This window comes from Pocillopora damicornis, chromosome 9 (assembly GCF_964200805.1).
Source record: "Pocillopora damicornis chromosome 9, jaPocDami1.2, whole genome shotgun sequence".
Lineage (NCBI taxonomy): Eukaryota > Metazoa > Cnidaria > Anthozoa > Scleractinia > Pocilloporidae > Pocillopora > Pocillopora damicornis.
The window spans coordinates 17732024-17751359 of record NC_142678.1 but is presented as its reverse complement, the minus strand read 5'-3'; the positions used below and the strand labels follow the sequence as shown (position 1 = coordinate 17751359).

General features: G+C 38.9%; 1 protein-coding gene and 1 pseudogene across 7 annotated transcripts in view; both read left to right on the top strand.

Annotated features, from left to right (window-relative positions):
- Positions 1-6389, top strand: part of LOC149040462 (uncharacterized) — a 45597-nt gene extending 39208 nt beyond the window's left edge. For all 6 annotated transcript variants that reach the window (XM_089181359.1, XM_089181363.1, XM_089181361.1 and 3 more), the window contains one exon: positions 1910-6389. In XM_089181359.1, the coding sequence (XP_089037485.1) occupies positions 1936-5691 (3756 nt within the window). In that variant the 5' untranslated portion in view covers positions 1910-1935 and the 3' untranslated portion in view covers positions 5692-6389. The remainder of the gene's footprint in view (positions 1-1909) is intronic.
- Positions 6390-11365: 4976 nt separating this feature from the next.
- Positions 11366-18279, top strand: LOC149040461 (UBX domain-containing protein 4-like; annotated as a pseudogene). Its single transcript, XR_016179506.1, has 11 exons — positions 11366-12201; positions 12302-12629; positions 13140-13603; positions 13893-13942; positions 14196-14251; positions 14519-14573; positions 15495-15786; positions 15983-16085; positions 16366-16497; positions 16901-17078; positions 17654-18279. The product of XR_016179506.1 is annotated as a UBX domain-containing protein 4-like (transcript).
- Positions 18280-19336: the final 1057 nt, after the last annotated feature.

The following is a 19336-nucleotide window of genomic DNA, read 5'->3' as shown; positions in this document are numbered from 1 at the left end:
GACGAGTGCAATACCTCATTGTAGGCACCTCCTATAAAATAGTCTCTTAAATCAGTTATCTTCTTTAGAAATTTTTCGTCGCTTGTTTTCAGAGAAGGCGACTAAACATTGTGCATCCTTCGATCTCACAGTGGCGACCACATCAACCAGGCACTGTACATAAAAGAAGACCTTCGTGTTTTTGATGATGTGATTACGCTAATTTTTAGAATTGAAACCAGAGAATCTGTATCTTAGAACTCATTCTTTTCCTTGTTTCTGTGCGGGATGGAATGGTTTCTGGAATATATAAGGTACTTTTCGACACTATCTTGTCGTGAAATGGCACAGTTTATAACAGTTTGCTATACAACTACGCATTTGGAAACGACACGTGTTCGGCGATGCGTGTAATTTGCGTGACAGGTTTTAAGAGAATACGTTAGGTCACGCGATGTTTCACCACGCCGGGCGTAGAATAAATGAAACTGTTTACGATCATTTCCGTATAGGGTGATTCGAAACAAGCTGAAGTTGATTCGATACATCGATTAAGCCGATCCGATACAGGTAAAAAGTCGTTTCGACACAACTTCAGTCACATGATTTGGATACAAACTGGTAAATGTTCATCATCCAAACATCCCAATTAATCATTTATCTTCTTTAAAATGGTGTACATCGCGCCCGCAGCTCGATTGCTGTGGCTGACATGGTGACGCATGCGCTCTTCCCAATATTCCTTTTTAGAGATTGTGCAACAATTGTGAGAAGGGAGGGAGCTAAAATCGAGAAGGGGGCAGTGTGTAAAACTCATTCAAGGAGCGAGGATAACACGTCGTTCTTTGTATAGAGAGCAAAAGGGATGCTATTTAATTTTCCTGTCACCAAGCTGACATGAAATACAAGTACATATATAACATCATATCCATAAAACATGATCTATGTGCCATCATATAACATCATATACACCCTAACATCAGTTTGCATATTCTCCATACTATCTTCTATACATTTCCTGAGGTGTTGACAAGGAGAATTTGTTTAACAATCAAGAGTTTCTCTAACTGGTGATCATTTTCCTTATTCTCGTGACCTTAATGTGAAATTCAGGGGTGATATTGTAAGGAGAAATTAGATGCTAGTCACTCTTTGGGGTTAAAAGGTTAAGCAAAAACCATCAGAGGGAGGGTCTCTTCAGATGTAATCACATTAAATGTAAAATGAAAAAAATTCATTCTCTTGCCTTATTTCTATGACTACCTCCCTCGCTTGATTGCTGGACAGCAATTTTGCATGAAACTGAGTTTTAAAAAAATTAATTTGTACACCAAAATGTACCTAGAAGATGCAAACTGATCAATAGTGGGCTGTAGAAACTTTTTTTTTGTCAAAATCTTCATGATTGTTGACTTTTTGGGGTGTGTGGGATGATTCAAAAATGATTCAGGATGTTTTATAACAAAGTTCGTATAAAACACGCGCTGTTATTGGTTAAAAGAACGTGCTCTATCAGAGTACAAAGCACGGAGCTGAGCTAAGGCTGTCACGTTATCTGCCAAATTCTCGGTTTGCCGCTGACGTCATACATTTATGCAAGTTAAGCGTCCGCCATGTTGGTTCCCATCTCAGGTGCGTGTACTAAGTCCGACCATTTAGCAACAGGAGGACCAACATAGCTTTGTAAACATGCCAAGCGCCATTATGTACGTTATTATAACGTGAGCAGAGACAAAACACCTCACTTCTGATTAACGCCCTTTAAATTGACTGCATGATATCTTTCAGCACGGAGCTCCTTTGACGCTTGCACAGGTCTCAAAAATACTGTTACCAGTTTTTTGCTGTCGCTTAAAATGGTTTAATTACTAAAGGTTTAGATTTGGTAATTATTTTTTACTGTTAGCTGATATTAGTATTTTTAACAAAGGTTTACAAGACACGCCTACAAAAGACATGGCCGCTGCAAAAGAATATACTGATGAGCAACTAAACTATTTCAAGATTTGTCACGTCACAACTGATATCCTAACTGAAGGTTTGCGAATAATTTTCAAACAAGAATGGGACAGTCGTTACAGAACGACTCTTGGAGAATGGAAAGATGATCCTAGTAACGGGAAAGACTTTTACAGTAAAGAGTCCCCGCCAAAGCAAAGGAAGCACAAGGATAAGTTGTCGACCATGATTAAAGGAAATAGAGCGGAATGGGATTGTACCATGTTATTTTACGCCATCCTCTACTCAGATTGCATCTTCAGGCTAAACGCTGTGGTGAGAAAGAATATCAACGATCTCAGAAAATTTCGCAATGAAGAATTTGCTCATATGCCACAAGGTCAACTTTCGGAGTTAGACTTCAAAAATGCTATTGGCAAAGTTTTTGCGGCATTCCAAGCACTAGGTCTTTCCACTGAAGAAATTCAAGAGATCACAAACCAAAAGACGTTTCCGACAGAGGAGTTAAGAGATCTCTTAGACAAAGTGAAAGCTTTAAAGAAAGACTTGCACATAAAAGCGAAAGACAATAAGGACCTTGAAGATCAGCTGAAGAGGATAGAGAGTCAACGCCAGGATCTGGAAGATGAGCTGAAGAAAACAAGAAAACAACGAATTTGTCTTGAAGATCAGCTTAAGGAAACTGAAAAACAACTACAGGTTCTTAAAAATGAGATTAACGAAACAGAAGAAAAACGAGTGGGCCTTGAGGACCTCTTAGAGAAAAAAGAAAATGAGCTACAGGAAACAGAAGAAAAACGCAGGAACCTTATAGACCAGCTTGAGACAACAGAAGAACGACAAAGGAACCTTAAAGATAACCTAAAGGAGACAGAAGAGAGACGGAAGAGCCTCGAAGATCAGTTACAAGAGAAAGAAAAACAAGTTAAGGTTCTTTCAGAACAACTACTGAACGACACCTCCCCGTTTTGCATTCTTCCTCCTAAACCTTCGCACGACATAGGAAGTCGCGATGTTGAGGTTGCTGACGTCACAAACCAGCTGCAGGAGCTTAAGCAAGCTGATGCGAGCAACTTAAGTATCTTGTATATATCCGGGAATCCTGGAAGCGGTAAATCCCAACTGGCAGGCCTTGTAGCCAAGAGATTTTACGAGAAAGCCCAAGAAGATTCTTGCTGTGAAGTGTTTGTTATGACACTGAATGCCGAGACGCTGGGCACACTTTTGGATTCTTACATCACGTTCGCTAGACAAATGAAGTGCCCCGAAGATGCGATTACACAAATCCATATCTCCAAAGATTTGAAGACAGAGGACAAGATTAACAGCCTGATATCCTTAATCAGCTCAAAGATCGGTCAGTACGAGTCCTGGCTTCTGTTGGCTGACAACGTGAAAAGCTTATCTGAAATGCATGTTCATTTGCCCCAGCAAGGACACGGACAATGGAGAAAGGGGTATCTGTTGATCACAACCCAAGATAGTACATGTGTACCGTTAACAAGCACTTCCATTCGACACATCTCAGTCAGCGAGGGTATGCAGTCCCAAGAGGCATGTTCTTTGTTAGCCCTTATTTCTGGTATCAGCGATAGTGAGATAGAAGAACTAGTAGCTAGAGAACTCGACTACCAACCTCTTGCTTTAGCAAGCGCAGCCACCTATGTGAAGCAACTCCGACAGAGCAAACGTTCCTCAGAGTTTGGATGGAATTACTTTCTGAGGAAAGTAGAGAAAGGGCAACGTGATGCGACAGAGACTCTACTTACAGAGACCAACCCATGTTACAAGAAATCGATGACAACAGCAACAAGACTGGCCATTAAAGAAGTGATGCAATCAGACAGAATCATAGATCATGCATTAAGTTTTCTCTGCCTCCTTTCGTCACAGCCCTTAAATGCGGATATCGTGGTGAATTATATCGTAAGCGTCGATCAAGGAATAGAAGATGAAGAGACGATAATTATGAAACTCCAAAGATGTTCGCTAATTTTAACACATGAAGATGAGTTTGGTTTCCACATGTGGGTACATCAGGTTGTGCGCGATGTCGTAAAGTCTTTGATTAAGGGCCACCTGGAAAGCTGTCACATAAAAACTTTGAATAGCGCTGTTGCGGCGTTTAACCAGTTTATAGATGACAACCTACCGGAGGAATCGTCAGATTCAATTTTGCAAAGCCACGCCCTTGCCCTACATTTGGAAAATTTCATTCTTAGTTTTGAAAACATACTTTCGAAAGCTGTCCTTCCTCAAATATTCCAGCCTGGAATGGAAAATCTCGGCAAGATATGTGAGAACCATTGTCATTTTCAGGCCGCAAAGAAATTCTATGCATTTTCATTGCAATTTTTCCTCCAAAAGTTTGGACCAAAGCACACTAGTGTTGCAACTAGTTACAATAACTTGGGTTCTGTTCACGAAGAACTAGGCGACTTTGAGAAGGCCAAGGAATATCACGAACTTGCTCTAAGTATTTTCCAGAAAAAGCTAGGACCTGAGAATGTACAAGTGGCAACTAGTTACAATAACTTGGGTCTGGTGCACTCCAAACTGGGCGACTTTGAGAAGGCCAAGGAGTATCACGAACTTGCTCTGAGTATTGACCAGAAAAAGCTAGGACCTGAGAATGTACAAGTGGCAACTAGTTACAATAACTTGGGTTCTCTTCACAGAAAACTAGGCGACTTTGAGAAGGCCAAGGAGTATCACGAACTTGCTCTAAGTATTGACCAGAAAAAGCTAGGACCTGAGAATGTACAAGTGGCAACTAGTTACAATAACTTGGGTCTGGTGCACGAACAACTGGGCGACTTTGAGAAGGCCAAGGAGTATCACGAACTTGCTCTGAGTATTTGCCAGAAAAAGCTAGGACCTGAGAATGTACAAGTGGCAACTAGTTACAACAACTTGGGTTCAGTTCACGAAGAACTAGGTGACTTTGAGAAGGCCAAGGAGTATTACGAACTTGCTCTGAGTATTGACCAGAAAAAGCTAGGACCTGAGAATGTACAAGTGGCAACTAGTTACAATAACTTGGGTTCTGTTCACGAAGAACTAGGCGACTTTGAGAAGGCCAAGGAGTATCACGAACTTGGTCTAAGTATTTACCAGAAAAAGCTAGGACCTGAGAATGTACAAGTGGCAACTAGTTATAATAACTTGGGTTCTGTTCACGAAGAACTAGGCGACTTTGAGAAGGCCAAGGAGTATCACGAACTTGCTCTAAGTATTTACCAGAAAAAGCTAGGACCTGAGAATGTACAAGTGGCAATTAGTTACAATAACTTGGGTGTGGTGCACTCCAAACTGGGCGACTTTGAGAAGGCCAAGGAGTATCACGAACTTGCCTTGAGTATTGACCAGAAGAAGCTAGGACTAGAGAATGTACAAGTGGCAACTAGTTACATTAACTTGGGTTCTGTTCACGAACAACTGGGCGACTTTGAGAAGGCCAAGGAGTATCACGAACTTGCTCGTAGTAATTACCAGAAAAAGCCACGACCTGTGCGTGTTTATGATGCGTCTGTACCAGCTACCAAAAGTCTCGTGAGGTCTGTTTATTCGGCTCAGGACATTTTACAGGAAGCTGAGGAGTGTCATGTTCCTGCCACTAACTACCGTTCCCGGAAACGTGCAGGCGGAGATAGTCTTGCTCCAGTTATAAACGATGGGATCGATGCCTTGAGTCAAAGCTCGTTTGAAAGTAGTGTTAAATCCTCTAAAAAGCGAAAGACAAAAAAGGAGTGAGAAATAGGAGGACAGAAATCGTACGAATTAGTTACAAGTCATTTTCTTGAATTGCTGAGATTCCCATACGAGACAATGAAAGGAATTATTTCGTAACGTAACCGGAAGATTTGAATACAACTCACGAGAATAAATTTCGAATAAGTATTGTTCATAACGGCCCGTGTTCAGCATGTTTCTTGACATCAAAACCTTCCCGAATAGGTGGAATAGACTTGTTCGTGTTTTGACTTGTTTCGATTGGCTGTCCTCTTCTTTTTATAAGTTTAAATCAAGATATTTTTTATCTTTTGTCAAACAACAGGGAATTCTTATCTGGCAATTTTTTTTTAAATCTTAGACAGCTTTGCCTCGAAGAAAAGTGTTAAAGCCAACAGTAGTTCAGCTTTTCAATTAACGAGCACAAACTGCACTTATTATGTTTGGAAACTGTTCCTTTAACGATGCTATCGTAGCCTTAGTTCATTTAGTAGCCAAAGATCCTACGTTTTCAATTTTAGCGAGCCGTTTTTCCACTCATAATTACAGGTGTGCAGTTGAAAAGATATCCTTGCGAAAATTTCACGAGTTCTTATAATCGAATAAGTTGTCTTCCTGTTAGTTTACTTGGACATTTTATCCTTGGAATAATTTCGTAAAAAAGGCCATGGTTAGTCATCGTGGTGAATAACAATAAAAGCTAAGTTTTCCGTTTGCTTCACGATGTAGTCACGTTTGATGTAGATCGCGACGTTTCGACTGCATACTGCTATTCTTCTTTCAGGCGATGAGGTCGACTGGTCATGCGCGATCTTATAAAACATGATGCTCTGCTGTGACTGGTTGTTTTTCAACAGCTCTGATTGGTGCATTTCGATCCCTGCTGTTTCACTCAGTGATTTGCTCCCTCGTTGGTCCGCTGTCGCACGGCTCTCCTATTGTTGTGTTTTTTGATCGTGGGCATCCACGCTTCTAGAATTTCTATTCCACTATCCCTGTTGATGTTGTCAGGGTGAAGTCCTATATGAATTGCCTTTTTGACCCTGCGCGTGTAGTAATAAGGGTCACGATCAATTAACTTTACTTCGTTCCAGAGTGGCTTGTGTCCGGTGTTGTGGGCATGCTGTGAAACGGCGGAGGTTTCGGTACGGGAGAGTCGGATGTCTCGATCGTGCTCCTTAATTCTGTCTTGCATGGGTCTTCCAGTCTCTCCCATGTACACCTTGCCGCATTCACAGGGAATCCTCAGCGTTATCACTCGTATGATTACAGACCGAATTGGACTCCATTAAGTCTTATTACCATTACTTATTAGAAGAAATTCCAAATAAATTACTGTTGGAACCGAGTGCGGACTATTTTAAAAATCCTTGTCTCCTTGAGCTCCGCAAGAACGCCATTGAGGTTGATCTCCGTGTGCCAGGAAACGATATCAAGTTTCCGTTCCCACCGAGCTATTTCCCCCGATTTGACAGCGTTCCTGTCAGGAAACCTGAAAATATATTGCAGCTGGAAAACCTACTGTCATAGTGGTTAATGAACTTATCGTCAACCTAGAAAGTCGTGGAAGTTTTCCTGCGGAGTTTCCCAAAATAATGACATGTCCCAGAGTTAATTCCCCTTAAAGTTTCTTAAATCGCTAATTCCCATTGGAGGATATCTCAGTAAGGATTCAGAAATAACCATTGAAGAGTTAGGTGGACGAAGGTGATGCACTAAAATATATCCCTAACTGATATCATTGAATGTTTCAGCTTAATCTGACTTAAATTCAACTCTGATGAATCTTAACGACAAACCTGATGCTCTAGATGAAGATTTACTAAAAGCATATGATAAAGGAATTCTTCCCATTTATTTGTTCTATCTGCACAAAAACATTACAAGTAAAAAATTTACAACTGATAATTTTTTAGAAGAATTGTAACCAGAAAAGAATTAACTAATGTAGCGAGAAAGCCAGACGAAGCTTATGATATTTGGGTTCGTTTTTTTTGATCGCGTACCATCAGTGAAAGCAACTTTTTGGTAAAAGGGTATGGAAAACATCAACAAAGTCTTGTAAAAAGTCCTGCAAAGTGGTGGAATTTTACTGATCGGAAAGAATACGAATCCTTTTGTTTCTTAGTTCCTCAGTTCGGAAGAATTTTGACCCAACATTCGTAGCGACTCTGCAGGCAGACGAAGCTTATGATATTTGGGTTTGTTTTTTTAGGGTTCCTTATGCTTTTGGTTCTCACCTTCTATTGTTGAAATAAATTCAACCCCGCTGTGATCTTTAATGTTTGAAACGATTCTGAAAAAAGCATTTAGACGTCTGTACTTGCCATAATTCTGGCGCAAAAGAACAGAGTAGTATGGGTCAATGTATAATCTGAAACAAGTGAGGGCGTAAAGATTTAATAATCCTTTACACCTTATCATTAGTATGCATATTCTCCTCACTGTTCTCTATACATTTCTTCAGTTGCTGTCAAGGAGAATTTGTTTTACAATCAAGAGCTTCTTTAGTTGGTGATCATTTCCTTTATTCTCGTGACCTCAATGTTTGATTCAGCGGTTGTACTGTAAGGACAAATCAGATGCTAGTCGCTCCTAGGGGTTAAAGTGTTAAATCACAAAAGTGGGCTGAGGTTAACTCTCTCTCTGTACTCTTTGAAATTTTACTCTCGATAACTCGACGTCGATTTTCAGTTTTGCGGACCAATGAGCCATAACATTTTGCGCCGGAAGATTAAATTTAATCTCAATTATGTGTTATGACAAATTGACCTTTGCCGATATCACAACTTTTGTATGTCCGTAAACAAACGGTTTTGACAGTTCTTCCCGGCGAAGAGAAATAATGGCGCGTAATCTGGAATCAATCTGTTATTTGTCATCACTTGTCAGTTTTGCCCAGTTCACTCTTGAAATCAATGACATGTTTCTTCTTCCCCTCAAAATTCAGTGTCACAATAATACGTGTATAAGCATTGAACCTCTTAAATCAAGTGTTTCTGGTCTTTTTGTTCAAAACCCTTATAACTCGAAAGCCCGATAACTCGAAGTAATTTCAATTTCCGTTGGCAATTCGAGTTACCAGGGTTCAACTGTAGAACGAAAACAAATTGTGCTTTATTTACAAACATGAATATTAACTCCGAACAAGTCTCTCCTTTCTTAGTTGAAATTAGCTCAGCTAGTCAGCTATTTTATCTGTTGCATTCCTTTTCCATACCTGCCGGGGACCACACCGTCACTTGGCATCAAACCACGGCTACTAAGTGACGGTGTGGTCCCCGGCGAGGCAAAGTTTGCAAAGGAGGCAGGGTTAACAAGCTGGTTTTCAACGGTCGTGTGTCCACAGGCGGCCCAAGCTCACGTCTCGAGAAAAAGCCAACGATGAATTCATAAACGCGTCACGCGTTGTGTGACTCGGTGTTAAGTTACGGGAGGAACCGTTGAAAATTTGAACACGTTATAAAGCATAGTATGGGGAACGACATATGGTCGATTTACAACGATAAATATTTCGAAATCTGAATATTTTACACGTAAAATCAATAAAAACTTACTCACGCCCTGTGTATCCGTCGTAGTTTCTAGCGATTTCTGCTGTTTTAAGCTTGCTTTACCATCACTGTTATCCATGTCAAAAGACCAAGCGGGGCGACCCTAAAAGCCGGAACGGCGGAATGGCGGAATGGCGGAAAATGACCCCAAATCCTAAAACACGGAACGGCGGAAAATGACCCCAAATCCTAAAACATGGAACGGCGGAAAATGACCCCAAATCCTAAAACACGGAACGGCGAAAAATGACCTCAGATCCTAATGTGGGGAATTAGTAAGGATAGCCCACGCACTGTCTCGTCTTCACTAGATTTTTATTCTTCTCCTCTTCTATTCTCGCTAGGTTTCACAACTGTCACAACTCCTCGACTCGACTGATGTGAAAGATTACTTCGACTGAAAGCTAAATAAATCACAGACAATTGTTCCTTATCTTTGCGGGACACCTTAGTTAAAAAGAACGCTGATTGGCTAGATACGAATCTTCCAGACATAAGAATAACAAAATTTCCAGACAAACATTTCACAATCGCTATTTGATATCTATGCTATTATTCTGTTTCCGACACTAAAACATCGAACGGCGGAAAATGACCCCAAATCCTAAAACACGGAACGGATGTCAGGGCATGTTGCACAAATTTTGTACAAAGACACCAAGCGCTTGGCTCATTTATCCCCACGACGATAACGCGCGTGACTAAAATTAAGTGTTATTAATTTTTTTCTTTTACTGAGTGGAATAAATAATAATGAACCATTATGCATGAAAGATAGCTGTGTTTTCGCGTTGTAAACCTGTTTAGTTACCTTTTGTTAAGCAAAATTTGCCATGAAACCAAACTCGACATACCACATTACAATAAACAATTGTAACTTTGATACGTTTCCTGGTCACGTCTGTATTGATTTATTGAAACAATAACGTCTCATATGCTTGTAAATGTGAGAACATCACAGGAACGTTTTCAAGCTTCTCAAAATATGACAACGTTCAGCCCCAGCTCCAAACTTAGTCTAGCGTGAGAGCAAGCCCTCGTTACGAGCCCTTCAATACGAGCGTTTTTTCATCCACGAATAAGTTTTGGGACTTGAGTAACACTAGTTGAAGAGAGGTTTGCAGGGTGTCACGCGCGTGGGAATTTCTCATGGCGTGAAAAGACAAAAGAAAGTTAGAAGAAGGAAGCCGTCAAGAAGAATTTGAAGAATTTCTTCGCGACCTGGTGTCCAAAACACCACCATCCTACTGTGAAATTTACGGCTTACATATCAGCTGAAGAAATAAACTTTCTAAACAAAAAAGAGGCTATTTCACCAATTCGTTCAGCGGATTTCTTCTGTTCCTCAACAAATTGCAAATCGTCAACTCTATGGCGTTTAAATTGCCCTTTCTGAAAGGGAAGTGTAATTCAGACGGATCTTTGGATTGTCATGGTTTACCATTATTCGAGTGGAAGCAGTTGCGAGACAAAGAAGAGGCTATCGGTCGAGGATCCTATGGTTTGGTTTTTGTGGCGAGAAACAATTCTGAGAAGGTCGTTATCAAAAAACTGTAAGGTGAGGACGAGAAGGAAAAGCGTCTTTTCCTCAAAGAGGCAAAAATACTCCATGGGAATAAAAGTGAACATATCGTTAGGTTTCAAGCTGTGTGCATGGAACCGTGTGCAATGATGCTTGAATATTTGTTTTTCGACTTCGCTCCCTTCTTCAAATTCTTCTTGACGGCTTCCTTCTGCTAACTTTCTTACGCTAGTCTAAGTTTGGAGCTTGGGCTGAACGTTGTCATATTTTGAGAAGCCTGAAAACGTTCCTGTGATGTTCTCACATTTACAAGCATATGAGATATTATTGTTTCAATAAATCAATGCAGACGTGACCAGGAAACGTATCAAAGTTATAATTGTTTATTGTAGTGTGGTATGTCGAGTTGGTTTCCACATGCTGTGCGACTTTTTATGCCGCGACAAACTCATGGCAAATTTTGCATAACAAAAGGTAGCTAAACAGGTTTACAACGCGAAAACGCAGCTATCTTTCATGCATAATGGTTCATTATTATTTATACCACTCAGTAAAAGAAAAAAAATTAGTGACACTTAATTTTAGTCACGCGCGTTATCGTCGTGAGGATAAATGAGCTAAGCGCTTGGTGTCTTTGTACGAAATTTGTGCAACATGCCCTGGCATCCGTTCCGTGTTTTAGGATTTGGGGTCATTTTCCGCCGTTCCGTGCTTTAGGATTTGGGGTCATTTTCCGCCGTTCCGTGCTTTAGGATTTGGGGTCATTTTCCGCCGTTCCGTGCTTTAGGATTTGGGGTCATTTTCCGCCATTCCACCATTCCACCGTTCCGGCTTTTAGGGTCGCCCGACGAAGCGTCTTTTGACATGGTTAACAGTGATGGTAAAGCAAGCTTAAAACAGCAGAAATCGCTAGAAACTTCGACGGATACACAGGGCATGAGTAAGTTTTTATTGATTTTACGTGTAAAATATTCAGATTTCGAAATATTTATCGTTATAAATCGACCATATTTCGTTCCCCATACTATGCCTTATAACGTGTTCAAATTTTCAACGGTTCCTCCCGTAACTTAACACTGAGTCACACAACGCGTGACGCGTTCATGAATTCATCGTTGGCTTTTTCTCGAGACGTGAGCTTGGGCCGCCTATGGTGTGTCGTGCTGCTATCAGAAACATCTAAACGGGAAATTTTTGAAGCAAAGTGCGGCTTAGCGTCGGTTTCACGGGGAAGATTGAATTTCTAGTGGATTGAAATGAAACTAAAGCATATGCCTTGGATTCTGTGTTGGACTTTTTGCTTCTATATATAGGATCGGACGTTCGAGAATGGAGTGTGCAGCGTTGAGCTTCTCTTATGTAGTAAACAAAGAAATGGATAACTCGCTAAAATGGCTTCTTTTTAAAATAGTAAGCTCTCAGATAACAAGCGATACACTGTGGAAGTAAGGAGAGGTATTTTTATTGAGTATTTGACTGTATTTTTATATTTTTAAGAGAGGTCGTTAATATTCCCATACAAATTATAATTTTACCATAACTCTTATTTCGCAAGGTGATCATCTCACAGCTGAAGCTTGGGCCGCCTGTGATTGAAGCCGTCTGGTAGCTCATGTGTTTGGGAAACGATTTTCTCAACTAATGGCATGGTTACTTTCACTGACGATTGATACTCACGATTTGCGTCATGACAGGGGTTTGTGATTCTAACGCCACCATGACGCACTGGTAAGGCAAGAACATGTCGCCCACTTTAACTGCAGCTACGTTCCGTTTTAGCTGGAATAAGGACATTTGGTATTGCATTCTACAGTGGTTCTAGAGTATCCTGAATATCAGGCAGTGTTAGAAGGAAATAGGTCCAGCGGTGTTTCAGGCCAAAGGTAAAAGCAACATAGCATTCTTGAGGCTGTGACAGTGTAAACTCGGCTAGCTTGGCCACTTCTTCTGTCCAGCTCATGACTTTGTTAGTGATGTATTATAAGAATAATAATTGTTGTAAAATTTAAAAAACGATCTCTGGCTAAAACTTTAAAAAAATACGAGCTTTCGGCTGTTTGAACTACAGCCTTCAACGGGTAAAATGATAAAAAGGTAAGAAATACTAGGTGTGAAGTACAAAGTAAAAAATTAAAAATGCTGATAACTAAGAATGTTTGTTAAAAAGAATGTTGTATTGTCCGGGCAAAGGACAGGAATTGTTGTCCGCATTGCGGGTTAACTTGGAATGCCACGCTTCTAGTGTTTTTCTTGTTCTAAAACCGCCTTTGTCAATAATAGATGCATTATCAAAGTCTATTGCGTGACTATTGGCCCAGACGTGATTGGCAATTCTTGAGCCTCTTGCCGCGGTTTTCACATTTCTGAGGTGTTCTTTCTTTCTTGTGTTGAAGGCCCTGCCAGTCTCACCAATATAACACCATGAACAGTCACCACAAGGAATTTTATACACAACATTTGTTTGCGATTCCAACGATGGTCGAAATTTTGGAGCCGGGAACTGTTGTTGGAAGGTGATGAGTGGTTTGTTCACCACTGTGATGTCGTGTTTTTTGAGGACACGAGTCAGAGGCTCTGTTACGCCTTTAATGTATGGAAGAGAGGCGAACGACTTGCGTGATTCGGACGCTTCGACCATCTTGAAAAATGTGCCAACAAGTTCCTCCGGGGACAACACTGTTGAGCGTCGGGTTTTTTTGGCCTGGATGTTTTTAATGAAATTCGATGGATAACCATTAGATTCAAGTGCTGAATAAACTCGGTTAAGTTCTCGTTCTTTTCCTTCGGAGGAGTTGGGTAGCTTTAGGGCTCTGTGTAGAAGAGTTGCTGCTGTGCTGGCCTTGTGTTTATTATCATGGTGAGAATTGTAGTCTAGATATCTGTCCGTGTGCGTAGGCTTTCTGTAAACATCGACAGCGATGGTGCCATTTCTACGGGTGACCAAAGTGTCGATCTTACATACTTCTGCGTGAAATAAGTTATTGAAAGCAATTGTGGAGGTCAGTTGAATAATGGGGTAAGTTTCTGAAGAAACTGTGATACTGGGTTGGTGGGAGAATATAACAGGGTAATTTAGTGTTATCATTTGAGTTGAGAAAGTAAATTGGCCATTGTAAAGAGTTTAAAAGCTTTTGAATCTTCCACAGGAGACAATGAAGAAACAATCAGAATGAATGCAACATGGGAAGATCCTACGGTACATGTAACTGTTCATGTAATTTCAATCCTGTCAGATCCTCCTCAAGATTGGTAGAACTGAGATGCACTTGCTTGTTTGTTTTGTTGTTAGTTTGATTTGCTTCTTTCAAACTTCAGCTCCAAGAATTATGGTTGCAGAAAAGAACCTCAAAATGTCATACCTTGCACTTAATGTAATACTCAGAATAAACTAAAATTAAAGAGCTACAGTTGAATCATTGATAGGAAAAGCTAATGATTGTTAAATTTAGATTGTAGGGATATTTTCAAGAGAGAAATGTGTGGCAATAAAATTAGATCACAAGAGGTAATTACTGTGTAAAAAATACAATTTTTCCTCTGGAATACAAAACACATTTATTTGTAATGTAATATTTATCTGTAACCAATAGATGCACTTCTAACAGACACCATCTTAACCTAAAATGGGTTGAGGAACACTTTAGTGTATCTTTTGTAAACTTATTTCTATAAGTAAAGCTGTAGAAATAATCTTTTACCAAGAAAGTGTAAACAATTATTCATAAGTTACTGCTACTATAAATTTTAACTCTCCCTTCCTGTTGTTGAGCAGAGCAAAGCAACTTATTGAACAGAGGAGACTTGAGAAGGAGGAATCAGAAAATCAAGTGAGTCCAATTTTCTAATCTAAATATAGTTATAGTGTTGTTTTTCTGGTTGTTAAAACTCATGGTGTTGCTCTGCACTTTGTAAATTATGGATTAATTGTCCAGTAAATTTATTTCAATAAATATCTCTGTGAAGTACACAATACTGTGGCTAATATGTAGATGTCTGAACACCTTGTAAGAATGAACGGTTATCGGCTCTTAATGAAAAAGATGCTATCAATCAATCTCCAGATATTTTTATTTCTGTAAGGCAGAAACTTATCATTATTAATATCATTATTATTATAATTGATATTGTCATTATTATAAGTTGTATAATTGTTCTTATTAAAATAATCATTAGTATTACTATTATCGTAAGTTTTATGGTTATATCATTATCAATGTTATTCAAGTTCCCTTAAGGCTTTGTTTTTATTTTGTCCAGAGCTTAATGACTTTTTGAAGTGGTTTCTTTCTCTTGAAACAAAGCCTGTTCATTAATAGGCCAAAATCAAGCTTATCTCAGTTTCTGGAGCATGAAGTCACTAGGAGTAAGGAAATTCCCTCAAAATGCAATGCCAGCCCCTTTTAGGATACATGTATCCCGTCACACTCTCTCATGTTTCCCAAACAGTTTGACAGTACCCCATTTAAATGTTTATAAACCTTGGTGGAGAGAGATACTGTGAGAATATATTGTCTTGCTCTTAAGAACACTACTACAAAATGATAACCTTTGGATCATTTTGGTCTGGAGTCCATTATCCTACTTATAGCCAATAGGCAATCATGTTTATTAACTTTGAGCTCAGTTTTTGGTGAGTTCATGAAAGATAAATAAACCACTCACTCTGCATTGCCACTTTGATTCAGCAGAATACCAATTTATTATCTTCACCAGTGAAGAGATGACATAGAGAATTCTTTGCATTTTAGGAAATCAAGAAGGAAGAATTTGATGGATGTCGTCAGGGACAAGAACTTGGTAAAGCCAAAAGGGATCAAGAGGAGAGAGACAGGCACAAAATATTGTGAATCAAATCAAAGAAGACAGAGCTAAAGAGCAGGACCACAGGGAAGCTGTGCGGCAGCAGATTGCTAGAGATAAAGCAGAAAGGGAAGCTAGGCAACAGAGTGTGGTGCAGGAGAGACAGCATGCTCAAGCTGCCTCACCCTCTCCTTCAACTACCATGACGGGAGGCAGTGAGGGGTTGGGAAAGACTGAGTGGTAAGTAAGGTAGAAATGCAATGAAACATGTCATTTGTACAGGCTTAGAGTTCTTGAATATCCTTCACTTACTTTGTAAAAGTAATTAAAGTACATGTTATTTATAACATCAGCCATTACTTTAGTTGTACATTGTTGTACTGTATTTTTATTAACTGCACTGTACATGTAACAGAGACTTTTTGTTTTTACTCAGCATTTCTGCCCAGCTTCAGTTTCGTCTTCCAGATGGCAGTTTGTCAACAAACTCTTTCTCACCTGATACTCCTTTGGAGACCATCCAACAGTATATTATCACTGTGAGTAGTTGATTTTTAGAAGAACACATACATGTATGTATAAAAATGAGCAAAATTTAAGGAGCTTTCAGAGAATTCTATCCAGATAAGTAGAGGAGAATTCAGGGTTAAATGTATTGGAACTATAATTGTTAGGTTCTTATTTTAGAGGCTATGAATAGTTTTTCTTAATCTTTCTCCTAAAGTCAGACTAGATATACCAATTCTTTTGACCAAATTTGTAATAAATGTACTAAAAATAAGGTTTATTAATTATTTGGATCTTCTCAATTGTTCTCAGGAACTAGGACCCAGTACCAGCTCAATAACAATGTACACCACCTACCCTAGGAGGGAGCTGACCGAAGAAGACCTGGTATAGACTTTGGCTGAGTTAGGTCTGGCACCAAGTTCCACTTAAATTGTAGCTGTGGTAAGTTTAAGATCAATATTAGGTTGTTTTTAAAGCATTCATTGATTGGAAAGAGTGAAAATTTGTCTCATGTAAACCTGGCATATGGCTTGCCCTACCAATTAGTTCTTTTTAATTTGTGTAACCCAGAGGAAGTTGAAACTTTAGAAAATAAAAGCAGGGTTGTGTTTTAGGAAAGCTTGATTGCCATTTGCAACCAACTTTAGCTTTTTTCTTCTCTTTCAATGCCATTAAAATGTGCAATCTTTTGTGGTTGTTTTCATTTTTTCATTGGTTATAATTATCATATTTTTGAAAAATGTTTCTTTAAATTTTTTGAGTGAATTTCCTCATTCCCCTATCATTCCAAAATTTCCCAAAACTTAAAAAGATAAATAAGCAATGCTTAACTTTTATTTTACAGAGAGGGAGTAATTCCCTCACTCCATCTTCCCTGAACTGTTGTTATGGATTCTCTCACCTCTGTTCACGCTGATAAACTTCCTGAAGGCTTTCCTATTTGGTAGTCTTGATCAGTCCAGAGGGACACAGAATCCTTCTTCACAGAGAACAAACAGCAGCACACAGTCACAACTATCAAAGTGAGTCTCTTTTTTGTTGTTTGCCTTTTGTAAACAGTTGCATAGTTGTTCAACTTTATCAAACTAGTTTGGTTGTTTGCTTGTTGGTGTTAAGAATGAATTTTTTTTGTGAAAAGCCACAATAGAAAAAGCAAAAAGAATTCCCTGATATTAAAGTAAGTTTTAAGAATTTGATTTACAGTCAATTTTATTGTCCATTGTTTCTTTTTTTGCTTGACGTTAGACAGATGAGAGTTTTGGAGAATTAAACAGCTTGTGAATGCTTGAAAGTGCACATATTTTTCCACTGGTGTCTCAAGACTAGATATTCAATGATCACAATTTGCAAATAAATCAAAGATGGTCTCTTGTTTTAGATTGTAGTTTTCAGTGAGCAGTAAGTAGAATGTTGCTTTTTGTGAATTTGGGGTCATAGGTTTTTTTTTTTTTTTTTGGACAAGAAAAACATAGCCAAAATAATAATAGTAATGAAATAAACAGACTCTTAGTCAAATTCAAAGTCATGAACAACATCTAAACTCCTTCCTTCAAAAGGATACATGCCAATCTTTCTTGCTGATTTTTTTTCATGGCAGTTCTGCTGTATGTAATAGAGTCCCAGGTAGTGTTTCATTTTTAAAGAAAGAAGGTGGAATTCACCGGCTTCACAACAGAGATGATGAAGATAATGACAACACATGGAATGGAAACTCTACTCAACAGATGTAACTGAATGATCCAAGATTGTTTGAAATATATGGAGAGTTTAAAATTTGGTCTCTGATTTGGAATAATTGTTGTTAAATAGATTCATGCCGAGATGAGCTTGGTTGATAGAGTGATGAGAGTCTGTGACAAATAACACATTGATACAGAAACGATGTTCTTTTATAAAGGAATCAAACATTTGTTTTAGCTCATTTTTGTATACTATTCTATGTTGTGACTAGCCTGTATTGTCCATTATTCACAGAATATCAATTTTAAAATTTTCTTCAGTGTATTTGATGGTTAATGGCACAACAAGTTTTGATGTGATACCCAAAGTTGTGACCAACTTCCAGTTGTTATGACAGTTACAGTTAAAATGTCAAAGGATACCACTCCCCAGTCCCTCAAGAATGCAGAGAGAAACATGGGACCAAGGCTAAAATGAAACATACTGTTTAAATGGTATTGGAGTGAGTGGTATTGAATAAAATAAAAGGAAGTTTTAAATAATGTACGTCTATGATGTTTCTTTTTTTGAAAGCTTATCTTTCAGGGACTTCTGTTAGACCTGATCATGTAGCGGTTTTTGTTTTCTTTTTAACAGTATTGAATAATAGTAATTGCACAATGAACCATGAAATACCCAGAAAAAATTAATAAGTAAGCCACTGGGACATGATATTACGTCCCAAGAAAAGCCGAGGCGAAATGAGTAAATTTGAGGATAATTAGTTGATCCTATACTGAATTCTCTAAACTAACATTATAAGAATTGTATGGTTGACAGTGTGAAGAAACACAAATTTGATCTGGGAGTTAAAGGGTTAAAAAAAGACGATAACAACAGTATACTTGAGCCGCAGTTTGTCTTCATTTCCCATGTCGTAATTTCCTCTCATCCTTCCACCACTATTCCCAGGCTCCAAACGAACCATGACTAATGTGCTGACCAAGTACTTACAGTTTTTTCGTCGCTTATGCCGTAGTTTACCGAATTCACAGTTGGTCACCAGTCGTTGAATTGCTGTGTAACAACTTTCAAACTTTGATCAATCGCTTCAAGAACGTAATCGTACAGTGGCGTTGAGGTGACTGTTGTTCCACATCAAACCCAACAGAAGGACTAACATCTTGCACTGAAGTGGTAAACAGAGAGTTCTGCTTGAGAAATTTCCGCCTTCGCAACTGGTGATTACACGATGGGAGATCAAGTATTGTGGTAAGATTACTGATCCCTTTTTTCTGTTTATGTCTGCTAATGTTGTTTCCGTGCACCTGGTGGCTCAAGACCAAAGATTCATTAGACAAGTGCAATACCTCATTGGGAATTAGTTTTCAAATAGGCGATAACAGCGTTAATTTGCATTGATTTGCCTTTCAAATCAATCGAAATAACGATGATCAAGATTAATTTTACAGGTTACCGATTGTTTGTGCTCGATACATGCCTCTGTTGGAACAAGTGAAAAATCACAATAGATAAGTTAAGGTGCATGTGAACTGAATGATTTAGTGAAGAATAAAAAACGACCTGCTACGTAATCGTAAATTGACACATTCATATTTGA